Source organism: Aptenodytes patagonicus, chromosome 15 (assembly GCF_965638725.1).
Source record: "Aptenodytes patagonicus chromosome 15, bAptPat1.pri.cur, whole genome shotgun sequence".
Lineage (NCBI taxonomy): Eukaryota > Metazoa > Chordata > Aves > Sphenisciformes > Spheniscidae > Aptenodytes > Aptenodytes patagonicus.
The window spans coordinates 2,997,906-3,025,752 of record NC_134963.1 but is presented as its reverse complement, the minus strand read 5'-3'; the positions used below and the strand labels follow the sequence as shown (position 1 = coordinate 3,025,752).

Here is a 27,847-nt window from a genome sequence, read left to right as displayed (position 1 = left end):
GAAGCCGGGTATAAACATGTAAATGGGAAAAGTATTTCCAAGCAGAATGGATGGGACCTTCGGAGCATCTTTCCCTGTGTCTATATTTCTTTCCTTTCCTTTTCTCATCCCCCCTTCTCCTTGTTTCACAGGACTGGCTGACAAAATTTGGGTATCTGCCTCCTCCGGATCCTGTCACAGGACAACTGCAGACGCAGGAGGAGCTCACCAAGGCCATCACTGCCATGCAGCGGTTCGGGGGGCTCGAGGCGACGGGTGTCCTAGGTCAGTGGCCCATGAGCCCTTGGGGGGATGGCTCCTCGCAGATCCGGGGAGGAGAGGGGACTTGGCGCTGCGTTGTGGAGTAGCATCATCTCCAGGAAAACCTCACGCGGGTGTAACATACAGCCCAGTTTGCAGCTGTAAGAGTAATTACATGGCTCAGGTGCTTTGTTGCTTTGTACTTTCAAGAACCTGAGGCAAGCAATTATTTCACCAGACCCACACACCCTTGGGGTTCCCGTCATGCTTAAAACAGCTTAAAATAGCTCTTGGTGTGCTCAAAAACAAAAAAAAAAAGAAAGAAAAAAAAGACAGGGAAAAAAAAAGACAGAGAAACTAAGGCTGATGGGTTGTCCTGTTCAAAGCCTTAATTGCAGCATCACATTGACTTGAACAAAAATCCTGATTAAGCCTCCCAGTTTCTATATGTAGATATTCTGGTTTCTTCACTGCTGGGGCACAGCGCAGGGGAGGGAGGAAGATGGTGTCGCATCACCCCAGCGCTGCTCGCTCCTGCCCACGGCGCGTAGAGCCACGAGGTGTCTGCGGAGCTGGCGAGGGCCCCCTTGGCTCTCGCCGAGCCGCAGCGGCTCCGGGCACCCCCCCGGTCGCCCCCGGCCAGCTGAGAGCCCGGCGACTCTGGCGGCCAGCGGGGCAGGGCGACGGGTGGCTTCTGCCTGACGTGGCAGCTACTTCTGGCTGGGAGGGAGCAGTCCAAGGCCAGGCTGACGCGACACAAGTTCCCCGGCATGGCCGGGGTCGTTCCTCTCAGTGTCCTCATTGAGGGAAGGAGAAAGCCAGCATTATCCCGGCCCTCGGAAGGGCGCCTGTCTGCTCTTCTCCCCTCCCTCCCTGACGTGCGGCCGCGACCTCCCGCCACGTGGCCAGCTTGCTTCCGCTGCTCGGGACAGAATTAACGAGAGGCTGCTAATTAGCAGGCTGGTCTCTGTCCATCCCGGCACCCCGGCCACCCTCCGCCGGTCCCTCAGAGCAGCTGCTGCCTGAGCAGCCGCTGGCCGCGTCCCATCAGCCGGGACTTTCCCTCTCCGCTCTTAACTGAGCGCATGCAATTATTTTTCTTCCACCTTATCACAAGCTGCAGGAGGCCCGAGAGCAATGATGGCCTTTCGAGTGCATTTGCGTTTTCATTTTTGGAGGGGGTGTTTGAAACAGGCCTGGGGGGCTGCCCGGGACAGGTCACAGATGTGGGTTTGCGCCTGAATACAAAGTGTTAAAGGGTAAAGCCAGCATGGAAAAAGGGTGGACGAACAACTTGTCTGCCTTCCAGCAGATGAGAACAGGGGCTTTAAGGTTTCATGCAGTTTTAAAAATAAATAAGAAGGAATATGAACATTTTCCAAATGAGCTCCTAGCTGAACAGAGATATAGTTTATTTACATGCGAACGTCTCTCTGCTTTGCCAGGGGAATAATGGGAAACTCATCAAGAGAGAATAAAACAAAATAATTAAAAATTTATGTTTTAAAATATAATCAAAGCCAGCCACAGGTGGTTTTCCACACAAGCTTTCAAGATCTGTAAAGTGTCACGCAAGAGGTAACCTGCTGCGTTTTCTCCCGAAATCGGTAAAACTGTCCATTGACACTAACAGCAGAGCTAACCCCCACCCCCCCCGGCCGCGGGATGTCATCTCCCCTTACCTCCTGGCAGCCCCAGCTGGTGGCTGCTTTGAAGAAATGGGCTTTCAGCAGGAACTGCTGCTGGTGGTGGGTGCAGCCGTGGCACGGAGGGGGCTCAGCGCCCATGGGTGTCACCACAAGTGATGCTGGGGCCGGTGCCGTGCTCCAGTGGGCTCTTGGGCATTGCCTCTTGCTCCGCTGCTGCATCCTCAGCACTTCCCTTCCCATCTCCCTGTCCGCCCTGGGATTTCTTAGCCCACCATTCCCATGATTTCTATTTTTTTTTTTTTCCCCTAACCCTAGATGAAGCCACGCTGGAGCTGATGAAGACCCCTCGCTGCTCTCTGCCCGACCTCGCCGCCGCGGAGGCCAGGAGGAAGCGATTCACGCAGGCTGTCACCAAGTGGAGCAAAAGGAACTTGTCTTGGCGGTAGGAATTCATCCTCCCCTATTGAAATGTTGCAGCAAAGGGCTGGTCCCACGCAGACCTGGGCTAAGTACGGCTTTGTGATGGGTTTTAGGGTGATGTTCTAAAACGTGTTCCTCCGTGCTCCTAGGACTCCACAGACTATTTCTTTAAACTCTTCTCCTGCCAATCCCAGCCTTGACTTTCTGGTCCCACTCGGCCATCGGCTGGGAACTGTGGTTTTGGCTGGCAGATTAGCTGGGAGCTTTTTGCTGCAGTGCAGCAGTTAGAGCATCATTTCTCTTGAGTTCATTGGGACTTTGCGCTCTCTCAAGCAGCTGCCACAGACTTGGCTCAGCACAGATCGGGCTGCTTCTCTTGCCCCACCTGAGCCCAAGGGTTGGGGGCATTTTCTGGGTAATAGAGTCACTTTTTTTCTCCTAGCCCTTGCCACAGGGGAGTATTTTTCCCCTTGACGTCAGGGAGCGATGCGTGTGGGTCACGCTGAGCCTGCGACACGCAGAATTTCAGGTCCAACTTCCAGAGCGCCCTGCAGTCACGCTGCAGGTGAGGGTTGGCAAACAAGCTGATCCCTGTCCCACCAAGACTTGTGCTTTTTGGGACTCATTTTTCCTCCCTCGAAGGCCCGTATGCTGCAGCAATTGTTCCTCCAAGAACGCTGAAGAAGGGTGAGCACCATGAGATGCTCGTACTATCCTGAAAATGCATGTGGATGCTATGGAGAGATCTCTTTCTTAATAAGCTTCTTTTTGATCCTGACATAGTCCCTAGGGCGAGTCCACCTCCCACTGCAGTAACAAATCTCGACTTGGCTGTCGCTGTTGGCATGTGTTGAAACCGTGGCCTTTTCAGGGATTTGGTGCATGTTCCAGCACATCCCCCTGAGACCTTATTTTCAGAAAAGATAAACATAATTCAGCTTCAGTAAGAAACAATTTTGGCTAATGGATGGCTTCTCGTCGCGGAGTGGCCCACGTTATAAAAGCTCAGCCTGTCCCCCTGTCGGCCAGCCCCATCTTGATGGGTAAGAGGAATAAACTTTATATTTCAGAGAGGGAAAAAATTCCCTTTGGGTGAAACAATAAAACCTGCCCTGATGTCCTGTGAGCTGCCAGAGCCAGTGCGGGGGGGGGGCATGGCTTGTGCACAGCCCTGACCTCGGCAGCTCCTCTGAGCAAAGCTGGGCTGGACAAACCCGAGGTACGTCCCGCGGCGGGGCAGGCGCGGTGGCCGGGCGGCACGGTCAGGAGCCCAGTGCTGCAGGTACCACCAGGGCTCCGGCCGTGCTGGCACAGCGTCCGCAGTCCCAGGCCGGAGTGAAGCGTGGAGGGGGGGACGGGGTCAGGCTGTTCCGGTGGACGCAGCCCCGGGATACCCCCCGCCTCCCACCCCTTTGGAAACTGCGGCTGCAGCAAAGATTGCCATAAAAAGGGGTTTAGGTCTGAGATGATTTTATATGTATGGCATAAAAAAATCCATCTCCCGACAAACTCATTTCTGCTTTTTATTCTTTGATCCTTTCCAAGACCGTGGCTTTTGTTTAAGAAAGGGCTGTATTTTATAACTGGACATTGTATAAGCCAGCAGAAGGCTATAGCATTACAGAAACTCCAACGCAGTATTTACATCCAGCACTTGAGATTAAAATAGCTTTTTTGAAACTGCCGTGAAAACCTGCCAATAGAGATAAAGTTTTACACGCTTACCTTTCACACATTGATTGAAGATTTTAAAAAAAGAAAACAAAACCACATTCTAGGATGCCATGCATTTGAAAATTGAAGAAAAACCTGGACAATTGCAAGGCTGGAATAAACGGGTAAGCAAAGCTGCATGAAAGGATGATCTCAGGATAGGCGCCTGCACTGATGGAGAAGGCAGCGTTTGGCAAACAAAATTTTATAGGCATGCAGGTTGCTCAGGTTTCTTCTTTTTACTCTTGAGTACAGCCAGCCTGTGGGACTGGAGGGCTCAGGGAGCAAAAAAGTACAGGCTGCATCCTGCACAGCCCGCGGTACAGCGTCAGAGCATCCCGGTACAGCGTCAGAGCATCCCGGTACAGCGTCAGAGCATCCTGGTACAGCGTCAGAGCATCCCAGTACAGCGTCAGAGCATCCTGGTACAGCGTCAGACACACACGGTCTTCTGTGCCTCATCTCCATGGGAAGTTTCCGGGATATTACAGCATATAAATCTTCTTTTCATGAGATTTTTATTATTATTATTATTATTATTTTATTTTTTCTGCATTGTACGTAGGTACCAGGGCACTTGGTAAGCTGATGAGGTGGCAGTGGGATAGATTTGGGATGCGGCCGGAGCGGGGTGCGGGGAGTGGCGTGCTGCGGATGCCCTCTGCTGGCGTCGGCGCCGGGAGCTGCCTGCAGCGAGTTTCCCCTCGCGTTTGCAACCTGGTTTTTCTTTTGCTAATTTTGCTTTATTGCTTCTGGTTATGCCCCGCAGAAGGGAGACAGCCGGCATCTCTGTCTCCTCCCGAGCGCTCGCCGTCTCCTTGCAGTCATGGGAAATGCAGCGTTAGGGCCGTGCTCCCTCTCTGCGTGCTTTGAACTCCCTGGGGCAGGGGGAAGCTGCCAAAGCTCAGCTTTCTAAATTTCCCAGGTTTTTTCTTGCTGAAATCTCAGCCCGGTGCTGAACTGAGCTGACTTTCATCCATCTTTAGTTAAGGACGAGTCCCTGGTGCCACTTCATCAAAGCTGCAGTCTTTGAAACTGCGATGCTCAGGACGCGGGGTGCTGGAGCTGGAGCAAATGCAGGCGGCAGGGGAGCAGTGGCGTCTGTCAGTCGCTGCCCGCCATCGCTGGGAGCATCCTGAGCCCACCCGCAGCGGAGGTGTGCCGCCGCCTGAGCTGAGATGTGGACTTACTGAGGCACGGAGGGGCGGCTGCCGGGCAGGTACCGCTGGGCAAAGGTGTGCAACCGGGATAACCCCCAGTACCACGCTCCCGGCCCCGTGACGGACTGATCCTCCCGCTTTCCTCTTCTAATCGGTGGCATCCACCATGGGGGCCTCCCAGCCCAAGCCCAGCTGGTCGCAGGCAGCTGTGCCCCCCGTTGCCTGGGGGTGACAGATGCCCGAGGGGGGCAGGAGCTGCTTTAGGGCTGTCACAACAACCCCACTGCTTTCATCCTGTGGCATTGGGGTGTTGCGGCAGTGTCGGGGTAGCACCGAATCGGGGCTGCCGTGCCACGGCTTGTGCTGTGGGTGGCTCTGGGTGGCTGGGAAAGCACCTTTGCCACGGCAGCAAGCATCCACCCTTTCAACTGTCCCCTCTTCCCCCCGCCAGAAAAATCAATTTGGGTTTATCAGGCAATCCTTAGCCTGCTGTGTTTGGTAGTTATCAGCATTTATTTTATTTCTCTGTGGTTTCAGGGCTGCAGAAGGTGAAGGAATGCTTTCATTAACCAGCAATTGATTTCTCATACATCACTAATACTCTTCCACTTTTGTCTTTGTAACAAGACTTTGATTGTAAGACAATCAAAGTAACCATTGGTGTGGGTGCCCCTCAGTCGTGAACAGAGGCAGATCAGCCCTCTCTGGCCTCTACTTATTAACCAGCTTGGACCCAAAATCTCTTTGGGATGGGACTCGGGGGACATGTGAAGGACCGGCAGCAGCCGGGTGAAAGTCAGCTTTCATTTGTCTCCGTGGCGGTGTTGACGCCTGGGTGAGCCCTAAAAGCAGAGCGGAGATGTTCTCCTCGGCGTCCAGTTGTGCCACTTACAACCGTGTACTGCTCGGCAGCCGCTGGTTCAAGCGGCACGGCTGATGTTGCCTCATCTGCCGCGGGGACAGATGTCCCTGGGGGTCCCAGCGCGTGGCCTTGCGGGGAACTCGGGGCCGCGTTGGTGGGGTGGCCGGACGGGGACTGAGCAGCCCAGTCCTCATCACCTTCCCAGTGGCTTGGCAGGAGCCAAGAGAGGTTTCTCTCCAATTACTCACATCAGGCTTTTGCCCGCGATTGGAGCTCTGTAAGGGGAGTCTCAGGAGGGATTAACATCCAAGAAGGAGCGCTGCTCTCCGCTGGGTACCTAAGCACCATTTACTACAAATAATAATAATCAAGGTGGGAGGAAGCTCATTTAGTCCTCTGTGCTTCTGCATGATGTTAGAAATGTGCCTCCTTTTCAGTGGAACTGGGTAGCACAACGCCAACGAACATCCTATCGGCATAATAGGCTTGTTCTAATCTCATTGAAAACAATTAGCAGAGCTCCGGCAACCAAATCAGATGCTGAATTGAAAAACCCTGATGGGATTCTCTTGAAAAACAACGACGGTAGTGAATAAAGGATGGGGGATTTTTCACTTAGACCTGCAGCATGCTAATAAAATGTGGGTCAGCTCAGAGGTGCAGGACCTTTTATAAGAAGCAAAATAAGTATTGATACTGTTTCTGCCTTAATCCAATGTTTCTGGAGTCAGGGGTTGGGATGAATGTTAATAATGTTTGTCTCTTTAGGCAGGGCTTTTCATCCACAGTCCTTTTACGAGGGAGATCAGATTTATTATCCTCATTCTACAGCTGGAAAGGGAGGGAAAGAAAAGGAAAGCAGCTCACACGGTCGAGTGGGGCTTGAGGAGGGAAGAGCAGATGATGTCCCTGAATCTGAGTCTGTGCCCTAGGCACCAAGATCTTGGAGACAGGTTGTAATTCCTGGACTAAATATGGTGTGTTTTACACGTATAATGACTTGTTCAGTAGAGATTAAAGCAGCAGAGGGTTTAAGTAAGTCCAGAGGAGTGTTGTGGAAGATGAAGACACCTAGTTAAAGAATATCTGGAAACCAGGTGGCCGTTTTTTTGTACTGTAGAGGTTTACATCCAGCCACAGTCTCTTCTATAAATTAAAAATTGCCTGAAAACTGTCTTTTCTAACCCCATGCTCTTACTGTTTGTACCTCCACGCTGTCTTCTTTACAAGTGTGTTTTGTTTGAAGTCCTACGATTATCTGATGCTACATGTATGCCAAGTCATTTGGTTTTAGTAGTTAAGGTCTTTCTTTGCCCATAATAGTTTAGGGATAGCAAAGGTGTAGATGAGAGTGATATTTGCTCATCTGGCTGTGATGTGTTTTGCCTGATCGACCCACCTCATTCCCACCGTCTCTAGGGTGGGGTTCCTAAGCTCTTCAGAGGAACCGTTAGTGAGATTTCTGCTCATTCTCATGAGTCCCTTTTTGTTCTGTCCTGGATTCAACCCTCACTAGTTTTGCCCAGGTCAGGAGGTGGTACCCACCTTGGGCTGCGTGTCTCTGAGGGCATGGGATATATGCAAATATTTGGGAAAGCAAGAGCACCCAACCTCAGTCAGCAAGTCGTTCCCACTCCCCTTCGCTAATCCATGGTGTCTCCCAGTACCCAAATCACTACTCGTAGGCAGAGCTTTCTGACACCTGTAATTATCTCTAGGGGTTTAGTCAGGTCATTACTTCACATTGGTGCTGGGGAGTGGTGCAATACTGAGCGATGCTCTCCCAGCTGTATTATGCAGGAGGGCAAGTGAGGTGATCGTAATTGTTGCTTCAGCCTTTAAAAATCTGTCAAGCCATGAATATTTCATGAACACTTTGGTTGGTGTGCTGGTACCCAAGAAATAAAGTATCCGTTATTACCGGGGTAGAGCTGGCTAGAAATTTTCCAGCAGAATTGGTTTTTGTCAATTATTACTCAGTCAACAGTACGTTTTCCTGGCGTGTGTTTATTTTTGTCAAAATTGTCAATGAAAGATTATCTAAACATACTCTTTTAGAAGCCAAGGTGCCTTGTTGCATCTTTGTCTTTTCACCTCCTCTATTAAATCAACAATATTAGGAATTCTTTTTCAAGGTTTGGTTTTACAGGAAACATTGACTTCTTTTCGTTCCAGCTCAGACCAAAAGGGAGGTTTGAATCACGCAGCTGCAGGGCAAACGCCGGCACACGGCTCGTCCTACCTGGCTTCTCTTCCAGGGCAAGGCAGAGCCGGGGACCAAGGGATGCCGTGCTGATACGCAGAAACCATAATAGCCCTGTGATGTGTGAAGCGGTGCTGTAAGCCCTCACTCGTCAATGCTTTTTCCACCAAGAAGCAAGGCAAGAGCTTCTCAACTACAGTGCTCCATCAGATAGCCCGTCTACTGCAGGCAATAGGCTGGAGGCATTTTGAATGTGATTTACATAAAATGCATCTTTTCCTCTTCCTCCTTGTTATGGATTGCAGTCTCAGAGATTGCTGGCAGTGTACTGGTTTCAGAGTATATTTTATACCTCCAGCAGACATGCTGGGAAATATATGGAGGCAGCAAATCCTTACTGGATTTCCATGTGCGTGTAATAAGAATGAGGAATGACCTGCTGCTTGTTGCAGGAAAACTTATGGGCCTGTGTGTGGTGCAAAGGCTTCAGAAGTCAATAATCTTCGCATATTTGGGTTGCGCTTGGAATGAATAAGTGGTGAGAAAATAATTGTTGATAGATCTGAAAGGGAGCTTGAAAAAAGAAATGGGCAAGCTCTGGAAAGGGACTGATGGCATTGCATTTCCAAGGCTGGGCAAGGGTAGTAGTCCTGGGCATTAACAGCAGTTTGTGCATGAAGCGTGGCTCTGAGGCTGACTGCCACCTGGTACAGCGGGATCGGGAGGTACCAGGACTCAAATCCTGGTTGTGTTTCATACCCGTGGGGTGTTTCACACTCTGGTGGGCAAGACTGGCTCAGTATTTCCAGAGAACCCAAACTCAGTCTCTGAAATCCTCATAGCTCTGGAACCGATGTGATTCAGAGACTTAAATGCACATCTAAAAAGCATGTGGGCACGCTTTGGAGTGTGCTATGAGCTCGCAGGGGCTCTGTGATGCAGCAGGCACATGCAGAGCCCTTCCTGGTGGTCCTCAGAGAAGATCTTTTATGCTATTATCCTATCCTCTTTTTTGCCCTCTTTCTTTCAGAGTTCGCACCTTCCCAAAAGAGTCCCACCTGGGCCACGACACAGTCCGAGCCCTGATGTACTACGCCCTGAAGGTCTGGAGCGACATTACCCCGCTGAATTTCCACGAAGTGGCAGGTAACAACGCCGACATCCAGATAGACTTCTCCAAGGCAGATCACAACGATGGCTATCCCTTTGATGGACCTGGTGGGACAGTGGCACACGCTTTCTTCCCTGGAGACCATCACACGGCAGGAGACACCCATTTTGACGATGATGAGTATTGGACCTTCCGATCATCAGGTATGTCGGGGTGGGAGAGCTGCAGCCAAATGCATGTGCTCCCAGCTCCCCTCTTCTGTGCTGGTGGCTAGAGCGGTTTAGTCTCTGCTACGGCTTCACCCTGTGCTTGCAGGTCCCAACACCTTCTGGTTCCCCATTCAGCCTTGCTAGTGAAACGACAGCAGCCAGCATCGAGGACCTTCTTTGTTCCTGGAAGCCTCAATGATATCTCCTTGTTTCTCCCCATCGTATCGGCAGTTGCAGAGCTCCCCATCACCCACCCCCAGTCCCCGTTTCTTCTGGGACTTGGAAGGTCACGGGTTGGGTGTGCAGCTGTTGGAGCTCTCGGATGGGGACTGTGTTCTCTGACCTCACCATCTTTTGGGTAGCTTCCTTGCCACATGCCCCAGTTTCCTATTTTTAAAGCATATTTATTAGCTGACCTGCCTGGAAAGGGCCCTGTGGTCTGCAGGGAAAAAGCCCCCTGTGAACACTAGATTTTTTCCTGCCATCTCGTGTCCATTACATGACACCAGGATGGTTAAAAGTTACAGGTTTTTTTTCTTTTATTTCATCTCGTCTGGCTAGAGCAGAGTTTTAATAAGCAGAGGGACTTTCAGAAGCGAGCGTGCCTCAGCTGCGCGAGCCATCTGTGGGGATCAGGTCCCCAGCCTTCGTGTCGGGCATGTTTTGACAGAGTGTCTCCTCTGCAGTCGCCAGCTGCTAATTTACTTGTCACGCCACCTCCTCCGCCAGCCTCCCAGCAGGCTCCTGCTGCCTCAGCTTAATGATTTTGTTTAGACCTGATTGTCTTCTCTGAAACCAGCTAATACCGTCTTTCTCCCCACCCCTCGCCTCCCTTCCCACCGGTTGACCTCCGTCCATCCCCACTGAGTGTTCGTGGGCAGGAGTGCTCACCAGACGTGCTGGAGGAGGTCCGGTGTTAAGGCTAAAGGTCCGGACAGGCTGATTCTTCAGGATTCAACCTGCTCCTTGGTTCATGACGCTGTGGAACCCCAACCGATGTCTTATGGGGAAGAAAAAAAAAGCAGCAGCTCTGCTTTGCAGACATACAGGGCAGAGGCAAGCGCTGAGGTCTGGTAGCTTGCCGTAGCAGATGTGTTACGTGGTGAAGTAAGGAGTGGTGCCTGTTTTATGGCTGGTGGTTGGGAACACTCCTTGTGAAACAGGCTCGCGTGGAGGAGCGGGCTCAGGGCCGGCAGCCCCGCAGGGAGGATCCCTCCAAGCATCGCCGAGGGACGAGGGGATGAGCCTGACGGCGAGAAAACTGCCCTCTATTTTGAAGGTCTTGGAGCTATCCGAGCTTCATCTTTTATTTATTTCGTTCTCCCTAGTGATTCAAAAATAACAACTTCTAGGTGATATAAAAATATCCCCAAGGTTGTCAGTTTGGCATTAAAATGTCAGAAAGCGTATGTCTTGTTCTCTCCTAGTGCCGGGGAAAACAGCACAGGTTATAAAAATCCCAGCTGTTTACAGACACTGTAAATAATAGTCATCAAGGAAAAAGCAGAATTCAGCAAAAATATCCCCCCTCAACACCCCAAGCCCGGTGGGGAGCACAAAGGACTGTGCAGGATCAGCCACGGCTGCTTCTGCATGACGTCTCCTTTGGCCCCGAGCATGGCTCAGGGAACGTGGGGCTCCCCTGAGCTCTGCGCAGACCTTGGCTTTCCAACCTCACTGCCTTTTTATTACAATGCTTGCAATCGTGATCTTTGTAAGAACCGTGCTTAAAATCATTGCCGCCCTCTGGTATTGCTCTGCAGGGCATTGCTGTGCAGCGAGGGGCAGCAATTGCACGGGTGCTTCACCCAGCCGGTCTGGAGCTGGGTGGTGGGAGTGCACCGAGCAGGATCAGTCCCGTACGGCTCCTGAGGGGAGCTCTTCCTTTGCTTTGGCAGGAGTGGTGGAGGTTTGGAAGCAGACATTAACCCCTGTTGAGATCTGACCTGAGTGTCTGAGGCTCTGGAGAGGACCCTTCGTTAGAAGGATGGGTCTGTGTGTGGGTGCGGTGTGAGGCACTAGGGTTTGGATTGCAAATAAGGAAATTTCGAGAAAGAGAATAGAGTAGAGAGAGCCCAACTGAGGGAAAAAAAATCATCAGAGGGAGGTATCAATGTTCAATAAAGTCTCCCTGATGCCCAGTGTGGTGCGTGAGGATCAGTGTTTCTAAAGGAGCAGACCCTGGAGCTGCAGCCCCGCCAGCACAAGGCGTGGAAGGGGAGAAGACAGGCAAGTCCTCTGGAAACAAGCTGAACGTGGTCACCTGCCCCTTCTGCCGTTCCCTGTCAGGGCAGCAGTTAGATGAGCAGGGTTGGCGGCCGACGAGCAGGTGAACAGCTCTGCGTTTGTATGCATGCAGGAAGGTGTTCGCGGTGGATTTGGCCAGGGCAGCAGCGTGCGATGCCAGCATTGTGCAGGCAGGGAAAGCCCAGCCGAGCAGCAGAGCACCGTGGGCAGGTGGGCACTGCCGGGCGTTCACCAGTTCCTTGGCACATGGCTTTGCTCATTATCGCAGGTGTAGACGAGCTTCTGGCTAGTGGCTGTAGAAATTTGGTATTCTGGGCATCACAAAGACTGTGTCTGCAGCTGCTGCAGGGCAGACGTGAGATACAGGAGATGACTGCTCTGGCCCAGCTCCTGCACCTCCAGTTAGCGGGGATGACGGACGGTTGTGCCGAGGTGACTGTCACAGCTGTTTGTCCAGCTCTTTCTCAGGTGCCATCAGTGGTCTGGGAATAAGCGGGGCGATCCCCAAGCCTGTGCGGGGCTGAGGACTCACACTGCAGGCTGATGTCTGGCTTTCTTTCCATTTTCATGTGATACGCTTCAATCTCCTTTTTCCAACTGGAGAAAAATTTCGTTTTCAAACTTCACATATTCCAAAGCTTTTTTCCCAGTTTATCCAACATACACCTTCTCTTAGAGCCCTTACAGCCCGCCCAAACCCCCAAAATACAATCAGCATGCAGTGACTTTTATTTCAATTTTGTCTTTATTTCCAGACGCTCATGGGATGGACCTATTTGCTGTAGCCGTCCATGAGTTTGGCCATGCCATTGGCTTGACCCACATCTCTGCCATAGAGTCTATCATGAGACCCTACTACCAAGGTCCAGTGGGGGATCCTCTGAAGTATGACCTACCTTACGAGGACAAAGTCCGAATCTGGCAACTCTACGGTAAGTTTGTGTCCCTCACCCGGCTATGGCCCATTTCTGCCTTGGCCCACGCTGGAATAGTTCTTTTCTGGGGTGAGTGGAGCTGGTGGGGAGGATGGTGTACAGCTCTACTGCTTCTTTGTCTTTATGTGTAGGAGTCAGGGAATCTGTGTCCCCCACAGCCAAACCTGAAGTAAGCAAAACTGATGACCATCCTATCCTGCCAGAGCTGCCAGAGAACCGCTCCACTGTCCCGTAAGTCAAGTTCATTTCTTTTCAGCTGTCACTGTTGTTCCTGCAAAGGACATGTAGTTGCGAAGCTCCACTTAAGCATCAGTATCTTGCCTGCTCACCCTGGCTTTGGTATTTCCCTCTGGACCTCTTGTCTTCTGGAAAACACACACAGAGTCCCCCTTCTTCCTCACCTCTCCTGATCAACAGCGTACGCAGGAGATGGTTTTTTCAAGCAGTATGCGTGGAGACCGGCCGGCCAGCCCACAACTGAAGTGGTTAAGAGCAGGAACAAGTGATAGTTGCTATCTATCCCTTAGGTAATTTTTATCATTCAAGGCATGTCCAGAAATTCTGTATCGTCTTGGAATGCTTTGTATTTCCCTAAGACTCAAAATTTTACTCGTGTTAATGGAAATTTGTCCCTATCACCCTTAGGTGAACTCATCCTTGCTGAAATTTTAATCAAAATTCCTCTGCAGTATCCTGAATTGTGCAAGCATAACTTACCTAAACCTTTCCACAGTGAGCAACTCCCTAATGTACCTGTGGGGGTGAATATTGGAACAAGTGGACCGATAGCCTGACTCCAACGCAGGTTTGCATCGGCAAAGGACTGCTTACACTGAGTATCATCAAGCAACCAGCGTGCCCTCATTAAGGGAAGATCTGGATCTAGCTCATTAATAAACGTTGGAGTTACCAAATTGTTTTACTACCAGGGCAGCAGAACAGTTAAGAAGGGACACTGGACAAAAAGGCAGGAGTTCATGGTCACACACATTTTTGCCAGATACCAGGAACACCCCAAGTGAGAGCAGCAGAGATGGAGCAGGTCACCTTCACCTCCTGGTCTGCCCCCATCTGGAGTGTGACCTTGAGGAAGTCACTTCATCTCTCTGTGCCTTGATGCCCCATCTGCAAAGAGGGGATAACAGGGTTGAAGCACGAACAGTCGGATTATTCCTACAGTAATGGGACCAAGAAGAATCTAATCTTGAAAAAATATCCCTGTGCTGCAGTTACTTTTCCCACCTCAGCACCTTCTTCATCCCACTTTGCCCTGCTGGGTGTGATGCCCACAGTACAGAGGTGCTGAGCACCTGCTCTTGGTGGAGGTGTCCCAGCTGCCAGGGGTTGCGGAAAGGCTACGAGGGTCCTAAGGAACCCTTTTCCTTGAACGTGCTGAATGCCATTAGTTCTCTTTCTTCCTGTGTACCTTCTAACGGAGCTTGTCCACAGGGCTCTGTGTGGCCGTGTTTTGACCTAGACGCATGAGAGCATTTCTCCCTGCTGCTGTAGGCGACCATCGTCTTGCACCAGCAGCAGGAAGAGCAGGAAACTTGTTCATGCCAACCCCTTCTTCCTGCCCCGTGTGTGACTGGGAGGGTGGACGGGGTTCACCTCCACGTCTGTCGTTTTGTGCCCGAAGAGGGCTGTGAAGCTGGTGCTGGCAGCCCAGCACAACCCTTCTATCAGCAAATTAGATTTATGCTTCCCTGTCACCCACAGCAGCTTTTCTGTGCATGTTCACGGCATTGTCTCCTTGTCCTCCATCAATCATCATTTCTCACATGGGCTTCGTAGCGCTTTCGGTCCTTCATGCTCTGTGCCTTTCCCACCCACCTTGTTAAAAGCAGCTCAGTAGCTCAGCTGCGACTTGCCAGGGGGCTTTCACCACATATCACATGGCATTGTCTCGCATGCGGCATCATCTCCCTGTGTTTGGTCTCATCTGCCTTCTGCTTTGTAGTTCCATCACCTCTCACTGGCATTTCGGAGCTCAGCCTCAGAGCAGCAACGTCCCCAGCCGCTGGAGCGAGGTGCGGCTTGGCTTTTATCCGCCACGTGTCCCACTGCCCGGGGGCAGCCAGCCAGGCTGTGCTGTGCCACCAGGGAGCGGGAATCCAGCTCTGCCCTCACCAGTTATGCTAGCTGGTAGATGTAGAGCATGTCCTCGCTTGACTCACAGCGATGGTCTCTGGTGGCCCAGGGAGCATGTCTGCCACAAAGCTGTCTTCAGGCTGAGGGTTGCCCAAGGTCGCCCTGGAAATCCCCATGCACGTGGCTGGGTTTGAGCGTGAGGAACAACAGATGGACGCAGCGTGTGGTCTTCTGCTGGGGGCTCTGAGGACAGGAGAGATGCGGTCTGTTGGATGGGGGACACCGGGGAGGACATGGCCCCTTGCTGCCCACCTGGGCCGTGCTCACCTGGGCATCTCTCCGCAGGCTCAGGCGGGACGTGCCCAACAGATGCAACACTCACTTTGATGCGGTGGCCCAGATCCGGGGAGAGGCTTTCTTCTTCAAAGGTAAGTGCCCGCTGCCGGCGGTCTTTGCGTGTGTCACCCTGCGGTGACGTTGGTGCGATAGTGCAACGCTGCAGCAGCAGTGTCAGACAGGCTGGGGTGGGCGATGAGGATAAGCTGGCTCGGGGTTTGCAGGCTGCGGGGCCCGCAGACCCAGGCAGGCATCTCGCATGCTGCTGACTCCTTTTGGCTCAAATCACAGGGCTTAGACCTTTAATCAGCCTACTGAGGCTGAGGACAGATGATAAGGAAATTTTAATGTCGATGCGAATCCTGCCTGCGGTGCAGAAGGAAACCGCCCGGCTCCTGCCCAGTCCCTCTCAGCGCAGTGGAGTAGGTACCCACGCAGCCGATGGCAGGGCGGGGGTCTGGCGCGTGGTTAGGAAGGAGAGACCAGTGGAGGCAAACCCACCTGCCCACATCGCCGCGGTGCATGGCCGGTGTGGTGCCCATGAGGGACGTGTGTCCTAACACCAGGGCAGGTGCGTGGCTGCCCGGGAGCCAGGGTTTAACGCTTCCCTCTGAAGTGGCCGGGCTGGTGACGATCCAGCACGGTGCTTTGTACCACGCTCTGATCTGTTGCACCGCACTGCCCAAGTGAAGAACTGAAATCTGATATTTGTGCTATCAAAGTCGAAATCTGGGTCGAACCAAGGATGAGCAGAGCAACAACAGCTCTCCGCTGCTTTTTTCCTGGATGCCTCCAACTTCCCTCTCCTTCCACGCTTCACCTTCCCTAGTGCTGCTTGCTGTGCATCGCTCAAAGACAACATGCGCGCGGTTGCAGAGCCATCTGGTTCTGTGTCAGCAAACACTTGCTGGCAGTGTGTCCCCAGGGTGCCCGGCTGTCGACGAGGATCCCGTCAGTGACTTCTCAGCTGTACAGAGCCCCTCTAGGCTGGACTCCACGGGCTTTCTTTTCTACCTTTCCAAGATGGAAAAATGCCTAGTGGGCACTTCTTTCCATCCCTGGCCACCATTTGGCCACTCCAAAGCCGTCCAGCAGGGAAGCAGGGAAGCAGAAGCATCTCCCCCAGGGATCAGAAGCAGCGTCCGGGCGCGTGTAACCCATCTGGGTATCACAGTGTGAGTCTCGGGTCACAGGCAAGAATGGCAAAAGGGCTCCAGAGAATTTGATGTTGTCTGTGTCCTTGGGGAAGCACAATACGGAGGCTGTTCCCCTGCGGTATTTGTTCGGATGCCAGCTCCAAAAAGCCACAGTGAAGAAGGGAAAATAAGAGACAAGAACTGGTGTCCAGGATAAATGGCTGTCTGTCTTTTAGAAGTGGGGGGGGAAAGATGAAAACTAAAGAGAAATCCATCTCGGTGTCTATTTTTGGATATATTTATTGTGGGCCAAAATGCAAATGTAAAGAGCACAGTGTCAGTGGGTGCCAGCTGCACGGCTGCCTCTGGAGCCCAGAACCGCCCTTGGAGCCCCCATCGCTGCCACCAAACCGTCCTGGGCACCAAGGAGCAGGGACGTCACCTTTCGGGCAGGATTTTAATGACCTCCAGTGATGAGGTCCTTCCATTGATGGACGTTCTGTTCTGAGCTGGTCCAGCTGGTTCCCTAGCCGGAGAGCAGCCTCTCCCACCGCAAAGACACCAGGACCAAAGCTCCCCAGGGCTCCCAGGCTTGTCGTATTGAAGGCAACCGTGGGTTCTCCGCACTTTGGAAACACCGCTTGCTTTGATTTAGGTGCCTCGCTACAGACTCCTGAAGTTTTAAAACAGCTTTGGCCTGTGTGTGTGTTTGCATGGTGCGTGAAGCAATCTTGCCAGAGGCAGCCAAAGTACAGAGCACGGGGCACACAGCTGGGATCAAAATCACCTAGTATTAAAGAAAGCAATTGCCTCAACCCATCATCCATATAAAAGGAGAGGCTCGGGACAGCAGGACTCTACACTTGGCTTTCATCCTGCTCCGTTTGCCAGCTCAGAGGGTGGTTTTAAATCAAGCTCTTTAAACAAACAGGGGGTTGGGATTTTTTTCTTTTTTTTAATTTTATTGTATTTCTGCATGCTAATGGCAGCAGTTCCCCCACGGATCTGGCTTTGGCTGATGATCGTCCAAGCAACCGCAGCGCTTTGGTGAACAGGCTTGGCCGTGACAAAACATGGGCACGGGCAGACTAGGGCTGTCGCGTTAAGAATTCCTTGCTACTTAATTGCTATATTTTTTTTTGCTTTTTCCTGATAGCTTATCAAAAACCCAACCAAACTAACCAACAGCCCAGGCTGTGCCTGGCTTTGAGGGTAAATTTAAAGCTTGCTTGCTGCAGTTGCACACCCGCTGAGCCCATCGCTGGCAAAGGGTTGAAATGTCAAAAGCACTGGGGCTTCCCTCCTTGTCTCAAATGAGCCCAGGGTACTCCGAAGTTCAGATACTTATCTGCTAAAGAAGGAATTATCTTGAGCTGTATTTCTTGTTAAAAAAGTGAAAATCTGGCTTTATCTAGTGCCTTGCTAATTAGAGATGCAGAGATCATCTTTATTTAATTACATGTGTTTCCATCGATGTACAATGGCCACCAAATTTGAATCCTTTTTTTTTTCTAACGTTCTTAAAAAGAATCTGTAATTATGGCAATTCCTACCACATTTGAATGTATTATTCATTTGTGGGTTTCAGTCAGATAGAGCAAATATGCAAACTGGAGCAGAACAACAAGAATATGATATAAATCCTTATAATTAGAATAAAACCCCCTCTTTGCAGATGTTTAAGCGTTAGAGTTTCGCCTCCTGCATTATTAGGCTAAGATCCAATTTCCATAAAATTTTAAAAGACAGTGTCACAATCTGCTGGCGCTGGAGAAAGGGCTGAGTGTTTTGAATACAAATCTGAAGACGCATCTTTGGTTTCTGTTGCTTATCCCCCCTTGGGAAGCCATGCAAGAGCAGATGTAAATAACATGCAATAATTTCTAACAGGCAATAACAAATATGACACAAAGTTGAGAGCTGGCTCTCAGACGTCTTGCTCCGGCTCAGATCTCACTGTGTGGAGCTCTCCGAGGAAAATGCAGCACGAAGCGCGCTGCAAAAACTCAGGCTGAGAATCCCTGAGACAGTGCAGAGAGTCGGGTTTTGAGTTGCTTCTAAAATCATTAAGACTCCTCGGGAAATCCCATGGAAGGCTCCTTCGGCAGGAGAAGGCTTGGCATCCTTCCCACAAGAGGACAAACCTGTTTCCTTTTCCATTACCCAAAATACTGTAGAAATACCCCAAGCCAAACTCTTTTCTAGCTGGGGCAGTGTTGCTGCGGGTGCTGGAAGCGTGTCTGCTTACACCACCGGTACATTTGGCCCCTGGGAGCGCCACAGGGCCGAGGTCCCCTGCTTATCCTATGCCTCGAGAGGGTACCAAACCCCTTAATTGTGCCTCCTTCCCCTCCTCAACCCCTTCCAGTTTTATTAATATAGTTTCCTCCTCCTCTATTTTCTTACTCCCTTTCTTCATTAAAAAACCCCTCTGATATTTCCGTGTTTCGTTGTAACATCATACACGTTTCTAAATATGAAAGCAGCTGGGCACCCTGTGTGCGGGAAGCTGTGGGTGCTCCGGGAGAGGAGAAACAGGCATGTTTCTTCGGAGGCTCTCGCTAAAGGCTGCTGGTACCTGGTGTAGCTTCAGCCTCTGCCTGGTCCCGCCGGGTCCCAGGAGATCCCATGCAGAGCAGCAAGGGAGGAGATGAAAGGCTCCTCTCACCTGCTCCGGCTCAGCGGTGCAGCTTCACACCGCGGCCAGGAGTGTAACGACTCCAGTGCAATGTCCAGAGGTTTATTTTGATCCCGAAAAGGGGATTTCTTCTAATGGCTGCCATGAATAGAAAGCGCTAGCAGCTGCTGCTGGAAAGCAGGACATCTGTAACTCATAGCTCCCATCTCACGCGCTTTGCTTTCTGCTGCTGCCACGTGCCCGGGGCTCATCTCCCCCAGCGAAGGTGGGTTGCAGTGTGGTTCAGTAATGTCCAGTCTGTTCCTCCAGGCAAGTACTTCTGGAGACTGACTCGCAATAAGCACTTGGTCTCCCTCCAGCCGGCTCAGATCCACCGTTTCTGGCGGGGCTTGCCACTCAACCTGGACAGCCTGGATGCGGTCTACGAGAGAACCAGCGACCACAAGATCGTCTTCTTCAAAGGTGAGAGCAAACGCGGTGCTGGAGGCAGCACGTGTGTCTCCCCGGTGTAGATCCCAGTGCCAAGGTACCTTGGCAGAGTTTTGACCTCTCCTGCAGGCAGGAGCCACCAGCATCAGCCGTTGAGCCATCTCCCAGGGCAGGTCCGAGATCTGTTGTCCAGGAGCGAGGCCAGGAGAAACCAGCTTGGAGGGAGGGCGGGCAGGCAAAAAGTAGTAGTCGTGTTCCCCAGAAAATGGGGGAAATTGAAGAAAAACTACAGCCAAACCTAACTGAAATCTTTGCTTTTCAAGAACAAAATAAAAGCAGGACCCGCCCATGCACACACTTTACAGGTTTTGTGTTCCTTCTTCAGCCTTTTCTCTTTTTAGTATTTGTTGCAGAGAAGTGAAGAAGCTGCAGAGGGGACAAAAATGAAAACCTGAAGAGCTTGGTTTTGCTAATTATATTTCTGTTACAATTTTTTTTTTTCTTAAAATAAGTGTTATAATCCTCTCTCTTTTTAAAAACATCTCACAAGTTTCTTTCAGAAGAACTGGAGGAAAGAGATTAGCTTGTGGTTCCTACACAAATGTCCAAGTCCCCTGCGAACCGTCCGTCCATGCTGGTTGGACGTTACCCATGTGCTCAATGTCACCCAAGCCCCCAGCAGGCACCAGCTCTTTCTGAAAGGTCGTGCACTTGAAGAGCTAAATACATCCTAGCCCTCCGTGCTCCCCAGCTGGAAATTGCTTTTTGTCTCCCGACCATTCTGCTCTGAGCATGGTGCAATTACCGGCTTCAGAAGTGCTGAACCAAGCACTTCTGAAAGCAATAATTCGGTTTCAATTCCTCCAGCAAGGCTTACGTCCCGCGCAAGCCTCTGCGCTCGCAGAAGCATTTCGAAGCGCAGCCGAATCCCTTCCAGGCTGCCCACGTGCCGAGCACCGCGGAGCCGTGCCAAGCCCTGCGTCTCCCCACGGAACAACGTGCAAAAGGCTGCCTCGGGCAGCCCGCCCCGCTCTACCTTTCTGCTAATCCAGAGGGAGTGGGGCCAGCTGGAACATGGCAGCCCTTACGCCTGGCACCAGACCCTCCCAGCCAGGTCTGCAGACCACAGCGGCACTCGCTTCCTTCCCTTCTTCCCTCCTCTCCCTGCTGGGAATGGACAGACCTCCGGCAGCTCAGGTCCAGGGGTTCCTCCTGGCTGCTGGCTAAATTTAGCTTGTAAGGCCAAAATTACAGCTCTGCCACAGGTGGGGTCTTGCCCCTGCAAGGCACGGCGCTCCGTGGCCATGCACGATGTGTGTATTAGTCCTGCTTAGCTCCTAAGATTAAACTTGAGATTTTCTTTCCAGATATAAAATACTGTCTCATTCTCTCCCTCCAACGCTGTTTCATTGATCCCTGGACAAAAACAAAAGCACACAAATTACCCCGGCCTCTAAGGTCCTGCTGCTGATACATGGGCACGTGCTTAAGTGCCTCTTCAGATTTTCTAGAAAACCGAGGGAGGAAAAAGCCTCATCTTTAAAATAGGCTGTGTGATGCCCAAAAGGGCACTGCAGGTTCACAGAGAGACATTGTACAAACAGAAGGACTGCCCAGGTGGTTAGAGTATCACATAGGAATTGAGAGATCTGGGTTGGTTTTCTTGTTCTCGTTCCTCGTATGACTGTGGGCCAGTCACGTTGTGCTTCATAGAATCATTGAGGTTGGAAAAGACCTCTAAGATCATCGAGTCCAACCGTCAACCCAACACCACCATGTCCACTAAACCATGTCCCTAAGCGCCTCATCTACACGTCTTTTAAATACCTCCAGGGATGGTGACTCCACCACTTCCCTGGGCAGCCTGTTCCAATGTTTAACCACTCTTTCAGTAAAGACATTTTTCCTCACGTCCAATCTAAACCTCCCCTGGCGCAACTTGAGGCCGTTTCCTCTCGTCCTATCGCTTGTTCCTTGGGAGAAGAGACCGACCCCACCTCGCTACAACCTCCTGTCAGGTGGTTGTAGAGCGATGAGGTCTCCCCTCAGCCTCCTTTTCTGCAGGCTGAACAACCCCAGTCCCCTCAGCCGCTCCTCATCAGACTTGTGCTCCAGACCCCTCACCAGCCTCGTTGCCCTTCTCTGGACACGCTCCAGCACCTCGACATCCTTCTTGTAGTGAGGGGCTTCGTTTTTATCTAAAAAAAAAACCATACTGACATTTCTGCTGTGCCCAGGGTAGGGCCAGAGCCGGGGGTTGGTGGTGGCTGTGTAGAGAGCACTTGAAGAGCAGTGAGCTGCTCAGATGGGATTTGTCCAGCCCCTGTGCATCCTCCTTACATCCCTTAAAATTCACAGGTCCGTCAGCCCAGCTGGCTCTAAAAAGTGTGGCAATTTCTCTTCCAAAGAGAAATGGTTCTCTTGGTTCTCAGGAGCCGAATAGCAGGCAGATAGTGCTCAATTTGCCCACAACAGCTGCATGTAACTTTCTGTTTCTTGCAGTTGGATATCAGGCAGAAATCAAAGGGGCGGAAAACCAAATGCCACCACCAAATACATAAAAGCGACAACTGTACTAACGCTGTCGGCGTGTTCGTGTCCCGGGACCGTCATGCCTGCAGCAGTTCAGGAGGGAAGCAGGGCTATGCTCCATGGAGAGCCTGACACAAAAAAAGCAACTATTCAAAGATCGAGGTTCCCCACCGGGCTGCTGCCTTCCCGTCCCCATCCTTCAATCCCAAGATCTCAGTCCTGAGGATTGTCACGGCAACAGATAATGAAACATCAGCTCGTCTGTGGGGGAATGCTGGTTTCGGCTGTGAAACAAATGTGATTTTGCTCTGTGCTTCTTTCCTTTCCACAGGAGACAGGTACTGGGTCTTCAAAGACAATAACGTGGAGGAAGGATACCCACGGCCGATCTCAGACTTCGGTCTGCCACCGGGAGGAATCGACGCCGCTTTCTCCTGGGCCCACAATGACAAGACTTATTTCTTTAAGGACAATCTCTACTGGCGCTACGATGACCACGAGCGGAGGATGGATCCCGGGTACCCTTCAGAGACCACCCTGTGGAAGGGAATACCGAGCCCTTTAGATGATGCCATGAGGTGGTCAGATGGTGAGTCCGTATGCCGGTTCAAAAAACACAAGAAAAAAAATCAGTGCTTCATTTGCATTTGAGCTATAGCCCCTTCTACCGTGCCTGCTGACATAAACTGCTCAGCCCCAGATGGGATGATGCTTTCTGGTGTCTGAAAGCTGAAGAGGGAAGTAGGCTTCCAGCCAGAGCTCCCTGTGCTGCATGCGGCTCGCTAAAAGACATGGTAATTTCAAGCAGGCAACAAAAATATCCTGGGGACCTAATAATTTGATTTTATTAAAAGAACACAGTTGATGTTGTTTTGCAGTGGTTTTTATCCTAATACGTGCTGGTTTGCTCTTCACTGAATTTGTTGTCATTGGATTTTTAGCTAGATATATGAGGATGTAGACAGAAAATATTTTTGAAGGAGATGTTTTCCCCAGAGTTACGACTTATTTACCGGGGATGAGATTTCTCAGTGGTTTCTTCTCTCTGAAAAGACCACAAAAATTTTGTCACGGGAGATGTTTAAAACCAGCCATTCGTTCACAGCAAAGTGGCACTTCCAGGTTTTATTTACCGGCGACCTAACAGTGTAATAGCAACTGATAAACCAGGCAGAGGGGAGGGACATTTCCAGAGGCTTTCCAAACTGAATTCCTGAAGCTGTTGAGAGCGACCGGCCATCCATGTGGGTAGGAGTCCTCCGTGAGCACGGGACCTGCTTAGAGAATTCACAACCTCCCAGTTCACAACCTCCCAGTTCAGAGTGGAAAAAACGCACCCGAGAGCCGAAGGTTCCCAGGGCCCCGCCAGGCTCAGGGTATTTATCTGAGCCCAGGGATAGCAGCACGCACCCCAGGGTATTAACAGGTAGGTGAGGTCTTCTTCAGCCTCACCATGCCCTGTTACAAGACTGTCCACTGCCAGTCACTGAGAGATGTGTATGGTGTGTCCAGCTGTGCATTTACTAGGGCTTTTACCTCGCACGCCCTTGGTACCAGGGGGATGCATCTGCTCTAGGACCCACCATAGAAGAGGCGACATCTCGCCACCCGCCTCCCATCTGTCTGGTGGCTCCTGCCTGGTGTGAGAGATCCCGGCTGGGTGTAGCATCATCTGTCAGCAGCCGCTGTGCTCCTGCAGTGGGAGAGGGTATTGGCAACAAGCAGTGGTATGGCATCTGCCTCCGCTCCCCGGGGCTCAGCTGGGGTGGGAGTGCTCCTCTGCTGCTCCACGTGCTCCTGTGCCCTTTCCACTGGGAGAGCGCCTGTCGCCGCTCATCTTGCCTTTGGGTTTTGGTCTCTTCGCAGGTGCAAGTTACTTCTTCAGGGGCAAGGAGTACTGGAAAGTGCTGGACAGTGACCTGGAGGCCCAGCCTGGTTATCCCCAGTCCATCGCTAGAGACTGGCTGATGTGCAGCGACATGCAGTCCGACTCCCCAGAAGCAGCCGGGAGCAGCAGGACTGGGGCACGCTCCAAACCAGGGCAGCACGATGAAAGCCGCTCAGAAAACGGCTACGAGGTCTGCTCCTGCACCTCGGCCTCCCCATCCCTCCAGGCTTGCCGTGTGCTCAGACTGTCAGCCAGCCTCGTGCTGACGAGCGTGTGGACAGCAGCACTGATGTGTGCAGCCCTATGACACCTCATCCCACCGACGAGACAACGCCATGGTGCTCCAGGGAGGGGAGGTGGATACGATCCCGTGATGCTAACTGTTGCAAGCAGACAAACATTCCTAGGAACACGCCGGTGAAGGGTTTGAATTCTCCATGAGAAATGAACAGTGGGTTTTGGTTTTTTCTTTTTAATTTTAGTTTAAAGGTCTAATAACAGATTGTGAGTTCTGCACCTCCTTATTCCCCCATCCGGTTAAAGACGAGAGCAGCCTAACGTTGAATTTAGAAATGTTCCATAGAGATGTGTTGCTTTGGATGTTTAAACACGGCAAACGAGGGAGGGGAGAGCCACTCTGGTTGAACGGGAACAGAAGAGATGCTGCTGAGACAGATGGCAACCTCCCGGAGGAAAGGCAGCAAGGCTATAGGCGAGAGGCGGTAGTTATGTGCTGACACAATGTACACATCCTATTGGATGTACTAGCTAGAAAGAAACTGTGACTCCACTAAGATTAACTGCAAGGTGATCATTTTACTGTCAAACCTGCTGTGGTCACTGATGTCTCGGTAACCTGTATCAGTTTCTACGGGTCAGAAACACCTTTGCCTTTCAGAAGGCAGTGCAGCTTATCTTTGTATCGGAGTCATTTGAATTTAACAATTTCTCTAATAAACCTTGGCTGCCTACACAGAGAATTCCCAGTCCTCTGCCAGACCAAGCCTGCCACCTGCAGTGAGGTGCTGACTACTGAGGCTCCGGAGCAGCCTCACCTCTATGCGAGGAGCAACCTTGCTGAGTGCAGCCAAATGAGGTGCAATTACACCCGCCACTCCAGCCTAATCCATGCACATGAACTCCTGCTCTTGGAGTTCCTGTTTCAGGTTGGTTTATGTTTTGGGAGGGATGAAGATGTATCGCATCCATTTGTGACTCTGTCACACCTGGCTGCGCCGCGGAGGATGGGCTGGAGGGAGGAGGGGATGCTGTGCAGTCAGCCTCAAATTCTTCTTGATGCCTCTGCCAGGAGTTTGGAGCGACAGAAGCAAGGTCAAGTGCTGCATTAGGATGTTCCTGTTTGTTTTTTTTTTCCTACTGCTAATCCATTTTCTGCAGTATAATTTGGGCATCTGAGAGTCTTGAAAGTGGTGAGAACCTGCGCTAGGAACTGCGATAGAGATGTCGGGAAGGCCAGGGTCTTCCAGTCTGATGTTGTCAAGGGGTGTTAAAGGAGGGAAATGGGCAGCAGCTGCAAGGACGCACTGTTCCTCTCTACCCTGCTTCTGTAAAGCTGCTACAGAAATGCCGCTTGCTGCCTCTGCCAGGGCCAGCTCCTGGGGGAGACCCGGCAGCAGGCAGGAAGCCGCAGGCAGCGTCACCGTAGGAGCCAAGGCTGCTCCCCTGGCCCCGGTGCCAGCCAGGGCGTTTGCCATGGGGCTGGGCGTAACGCAAAGCCCTCCGTGGCAAAGCAGAGGAAGCACACAGTTGCCTCTTGATAGAAAAAAGGGATCACCTTGAGTTTCCCTTCTGCTGTTTGCATTTTTAAGTAGTCCCAATCGTTCACAGGGTGCAGCTATATTCAGTACGATGTGCTACAGTGTGATTTTATGGGGCATGATTCAATGGAAACCTCCCATTAAACCATTAAATATCCTTTAAAAAAAAGTACAAACCGAAACCCCTCGCGCGTAGCAGCTCCCTCTGCTGAGTAAAGCTGCCTCTGGTGTTGTCGCTGCATCGGTCTTGCTCTGCTCAAAGCAGGTCCCCATCCCACCTCTGCCTGCCAGGCCGAGCAGGGGCTGCAGGGGCAGGGTGTTGTGAGTTGCCATCATGGGAGATGGGATTTTCCTTCGGTTCACATCGCTTTTCTTCCTCTCCCCCCTCGAGTCAAGAAGACACGGCTTTTAGTGCTTGCTGGGGTGACACTGCATGAATGTCAGCATGTTATAGATTCCTCCTGGAGATGAGGGCAGGTAGGAGCACAGCATCTCAGGGAAGACACCCTCTCTCTTTTTTTCCCCCTTTTTTTTTTTTTTGGTCTTCCTCCACAAAAGAAATATCCAGAAGCTGCACCTGAAGGATCAGAGGAGGCAGGGACGTGACTAGCACTGCTTCCATGGCTTCTCCAGCCCAACCAAGGAGCCTGTTGTGGTGACAAGGACCAGTGGCCCTGCAGCCATGCTGACATGGTCACAGTGGTGCTGGGACCCACACTAACGGGACATCAAGTTAAATTAAGTTTATTTAATGTGGGGGGGCTGTGATTTATAAATAAAGCCTGCGGAAAGGCTTTCAATACACCCTTCTCTACTTCAAAGTATGCATTTTGATGACCAGAAATGGAGCAGGAATCAGGGCTCCGCTGCTGCTGGACAGCCCTCGGGGAGGATGGAGAAAAGCTGCTGTCTCCTCCCAGCATGTGGTTTGCTTGGCCATTCCCCCGGCCACTGGCAAAGCCGCCCTGCAGTTGCCATCAGCTCCAGATGCGGCCACAGGAGGCTCGAGCTCCCCCGGGATGGAAACGGGAGCCGGAGCGTTTCCCGTTGAGGTCACCAGTTCAGCGCAGGGCCATCTGGGCTGGGGCATCGGGAGCAGATGTCTGCGGCACAAAGACACTGTTACGGCGAGCGCCCTGGTGCTCAGGGTGCTGCTTCGTTCCCCCGTGGGGACACAGCAGTCCCGCATGGGTGAAGCGGTGTGGATCCATCGGTGAAAGGGTTTCGTGCTTTACAGACCCAAAGCAGAGAGAGCCCTGTGCCCAGCAGGGCGCGGGGGCTCCGCGGCACCCAGGGGAGGACTGGTGGGGGGCTGCGAAGGCCCCAAGGCTCCCATGCAGTGCCTCCGCAGCCGCCCCTCTGGGCACGGTGTATTCGGAAATCCCCGGCCAGTTCCAACTGCATTTGCAGGTCGCTCCTAGGGTAGAGGCAATAGGTGCAAATCGCAGCACGACCCTGGTACTCGGGGAACTTACTCTCTTGGGTTTTCCTCTAAAGCCAGGCTCACCGCGTGTTTTTCGGGGCCTGGGGAGGATGGGCACTGTCTCCCAGAGGGGCTGGGCGGGCGCACAGCCAACGAACGGCAAACACGCGCGTGGGCTGGGGGATGTGCCGCTGCCGGGGGCTGCAGACCCCTCTCCCGGCTGCAGACCCCTCTCCCGGGGGCACAGGGGAGCTGGGAGGCAGCAGGCCGGCTCCGGGCGAGCGGCAGCGCGGGCGTCCCCGGCGCGGCCGCAGGAGGACAGCAGAGACGGCCGCGGGCACCCGCTCCTGGCCCCGGGGAGCTCCACCTGCGGGGGCAGAGTCGTGCTCCCTACCGGCTTCAAAATAAGAAGGTAGCATACAAATGCGGTCTCCGTACTCCAGAACGTTGCTGATGCCCTGCTGCCGGGCTCCCTGGCACCGTCCCTGTGCCTGGATTCCTCCGGTCCTACCCAGAGCCCCTGGGCTGGCTCTCCTCCACAACAACATCCTTAGTCTTAGCTGGAAAAGCCCCCTCCACCCTCCGGAAAAATAACCTGCGCATCATATTGCTATTGCATATTGCCCAGTCTGGATATTTTCCAACTATTTAAATTCTCAGAGGATTTTGTGAGGTCATTTCAGAGTTGAAATACTTCTATGTCATAGGAGGGATGGGAATTTGAAGGGGGGGGGGGCACTGGCCATTGAACCCACGAGTATTTAAAGCTGAAAACCTCAGTTTATGGCAGCTATGCTTGCTGGGGCTGGCTCCAGGGCCCCAGTCAAGGTTTTTCCTGGCTCTCGCT

At 52.0% G+C, this 27,847-nt stretch overlaps 1 protein-coding gene across 2 annotated transcripts in view; it reads left to right on the top strand.

Annotated features, from left to right (window-relative positions):
* The window catches only part of MMP17 (matrix metallopeptidase 17), a 68,198-nt gene extending 43,426 nt beyond the window's left edge, over window positions 1-24,772 (top strand). The window contains exons 2-10 of one of the 2 annotated variants that reach the window (XM_076352709.1): window positions 132-264; window positions 2,205-2,331; window positions 9,278-9,561; window positions 12,570-12,746; window positions 12,881-12,980; window positions 15,186-15,268; window positions 19,260-19,412; window positions 22,243-22,500; window positions 23,778-24,772. In XM_076352709.1, coding sequence (XP_076208824.1) covers window positions 225-264; window positions 2,205-2,331; window positions 9,278-9,561; window positions 12,570-12,746; window positions 12,881-12,980; window positions 15,186-15,268; window positions 19,260-19,412; window positions 22,243-22,500; window positions 23,778-24,106 — 1,551 coding nt within the window. In that variant the 5' untranslated portion in view covers window positions 132-224 and the 3' untranslated portion in view covers window positions 24,107-24,772. Of the gene's footprint in view, window positions 1-131; window positions 265-2,204; window positions 2,332-9,277; window positions 9,562-12,569; window positions 12,747-12,880; window positions 12,981-15,185; window positions 15,269-19,259; window positions 19,413-22,242; window positions 22,501-23,777 lie in introns of those variants that run through there. The other variant, XM_076352710.1, reaches the window with a different exon arrangement.
* The last annotated feature ends 3,075 nt before the right edge of the window (window positions 24,773-27,847 follow it).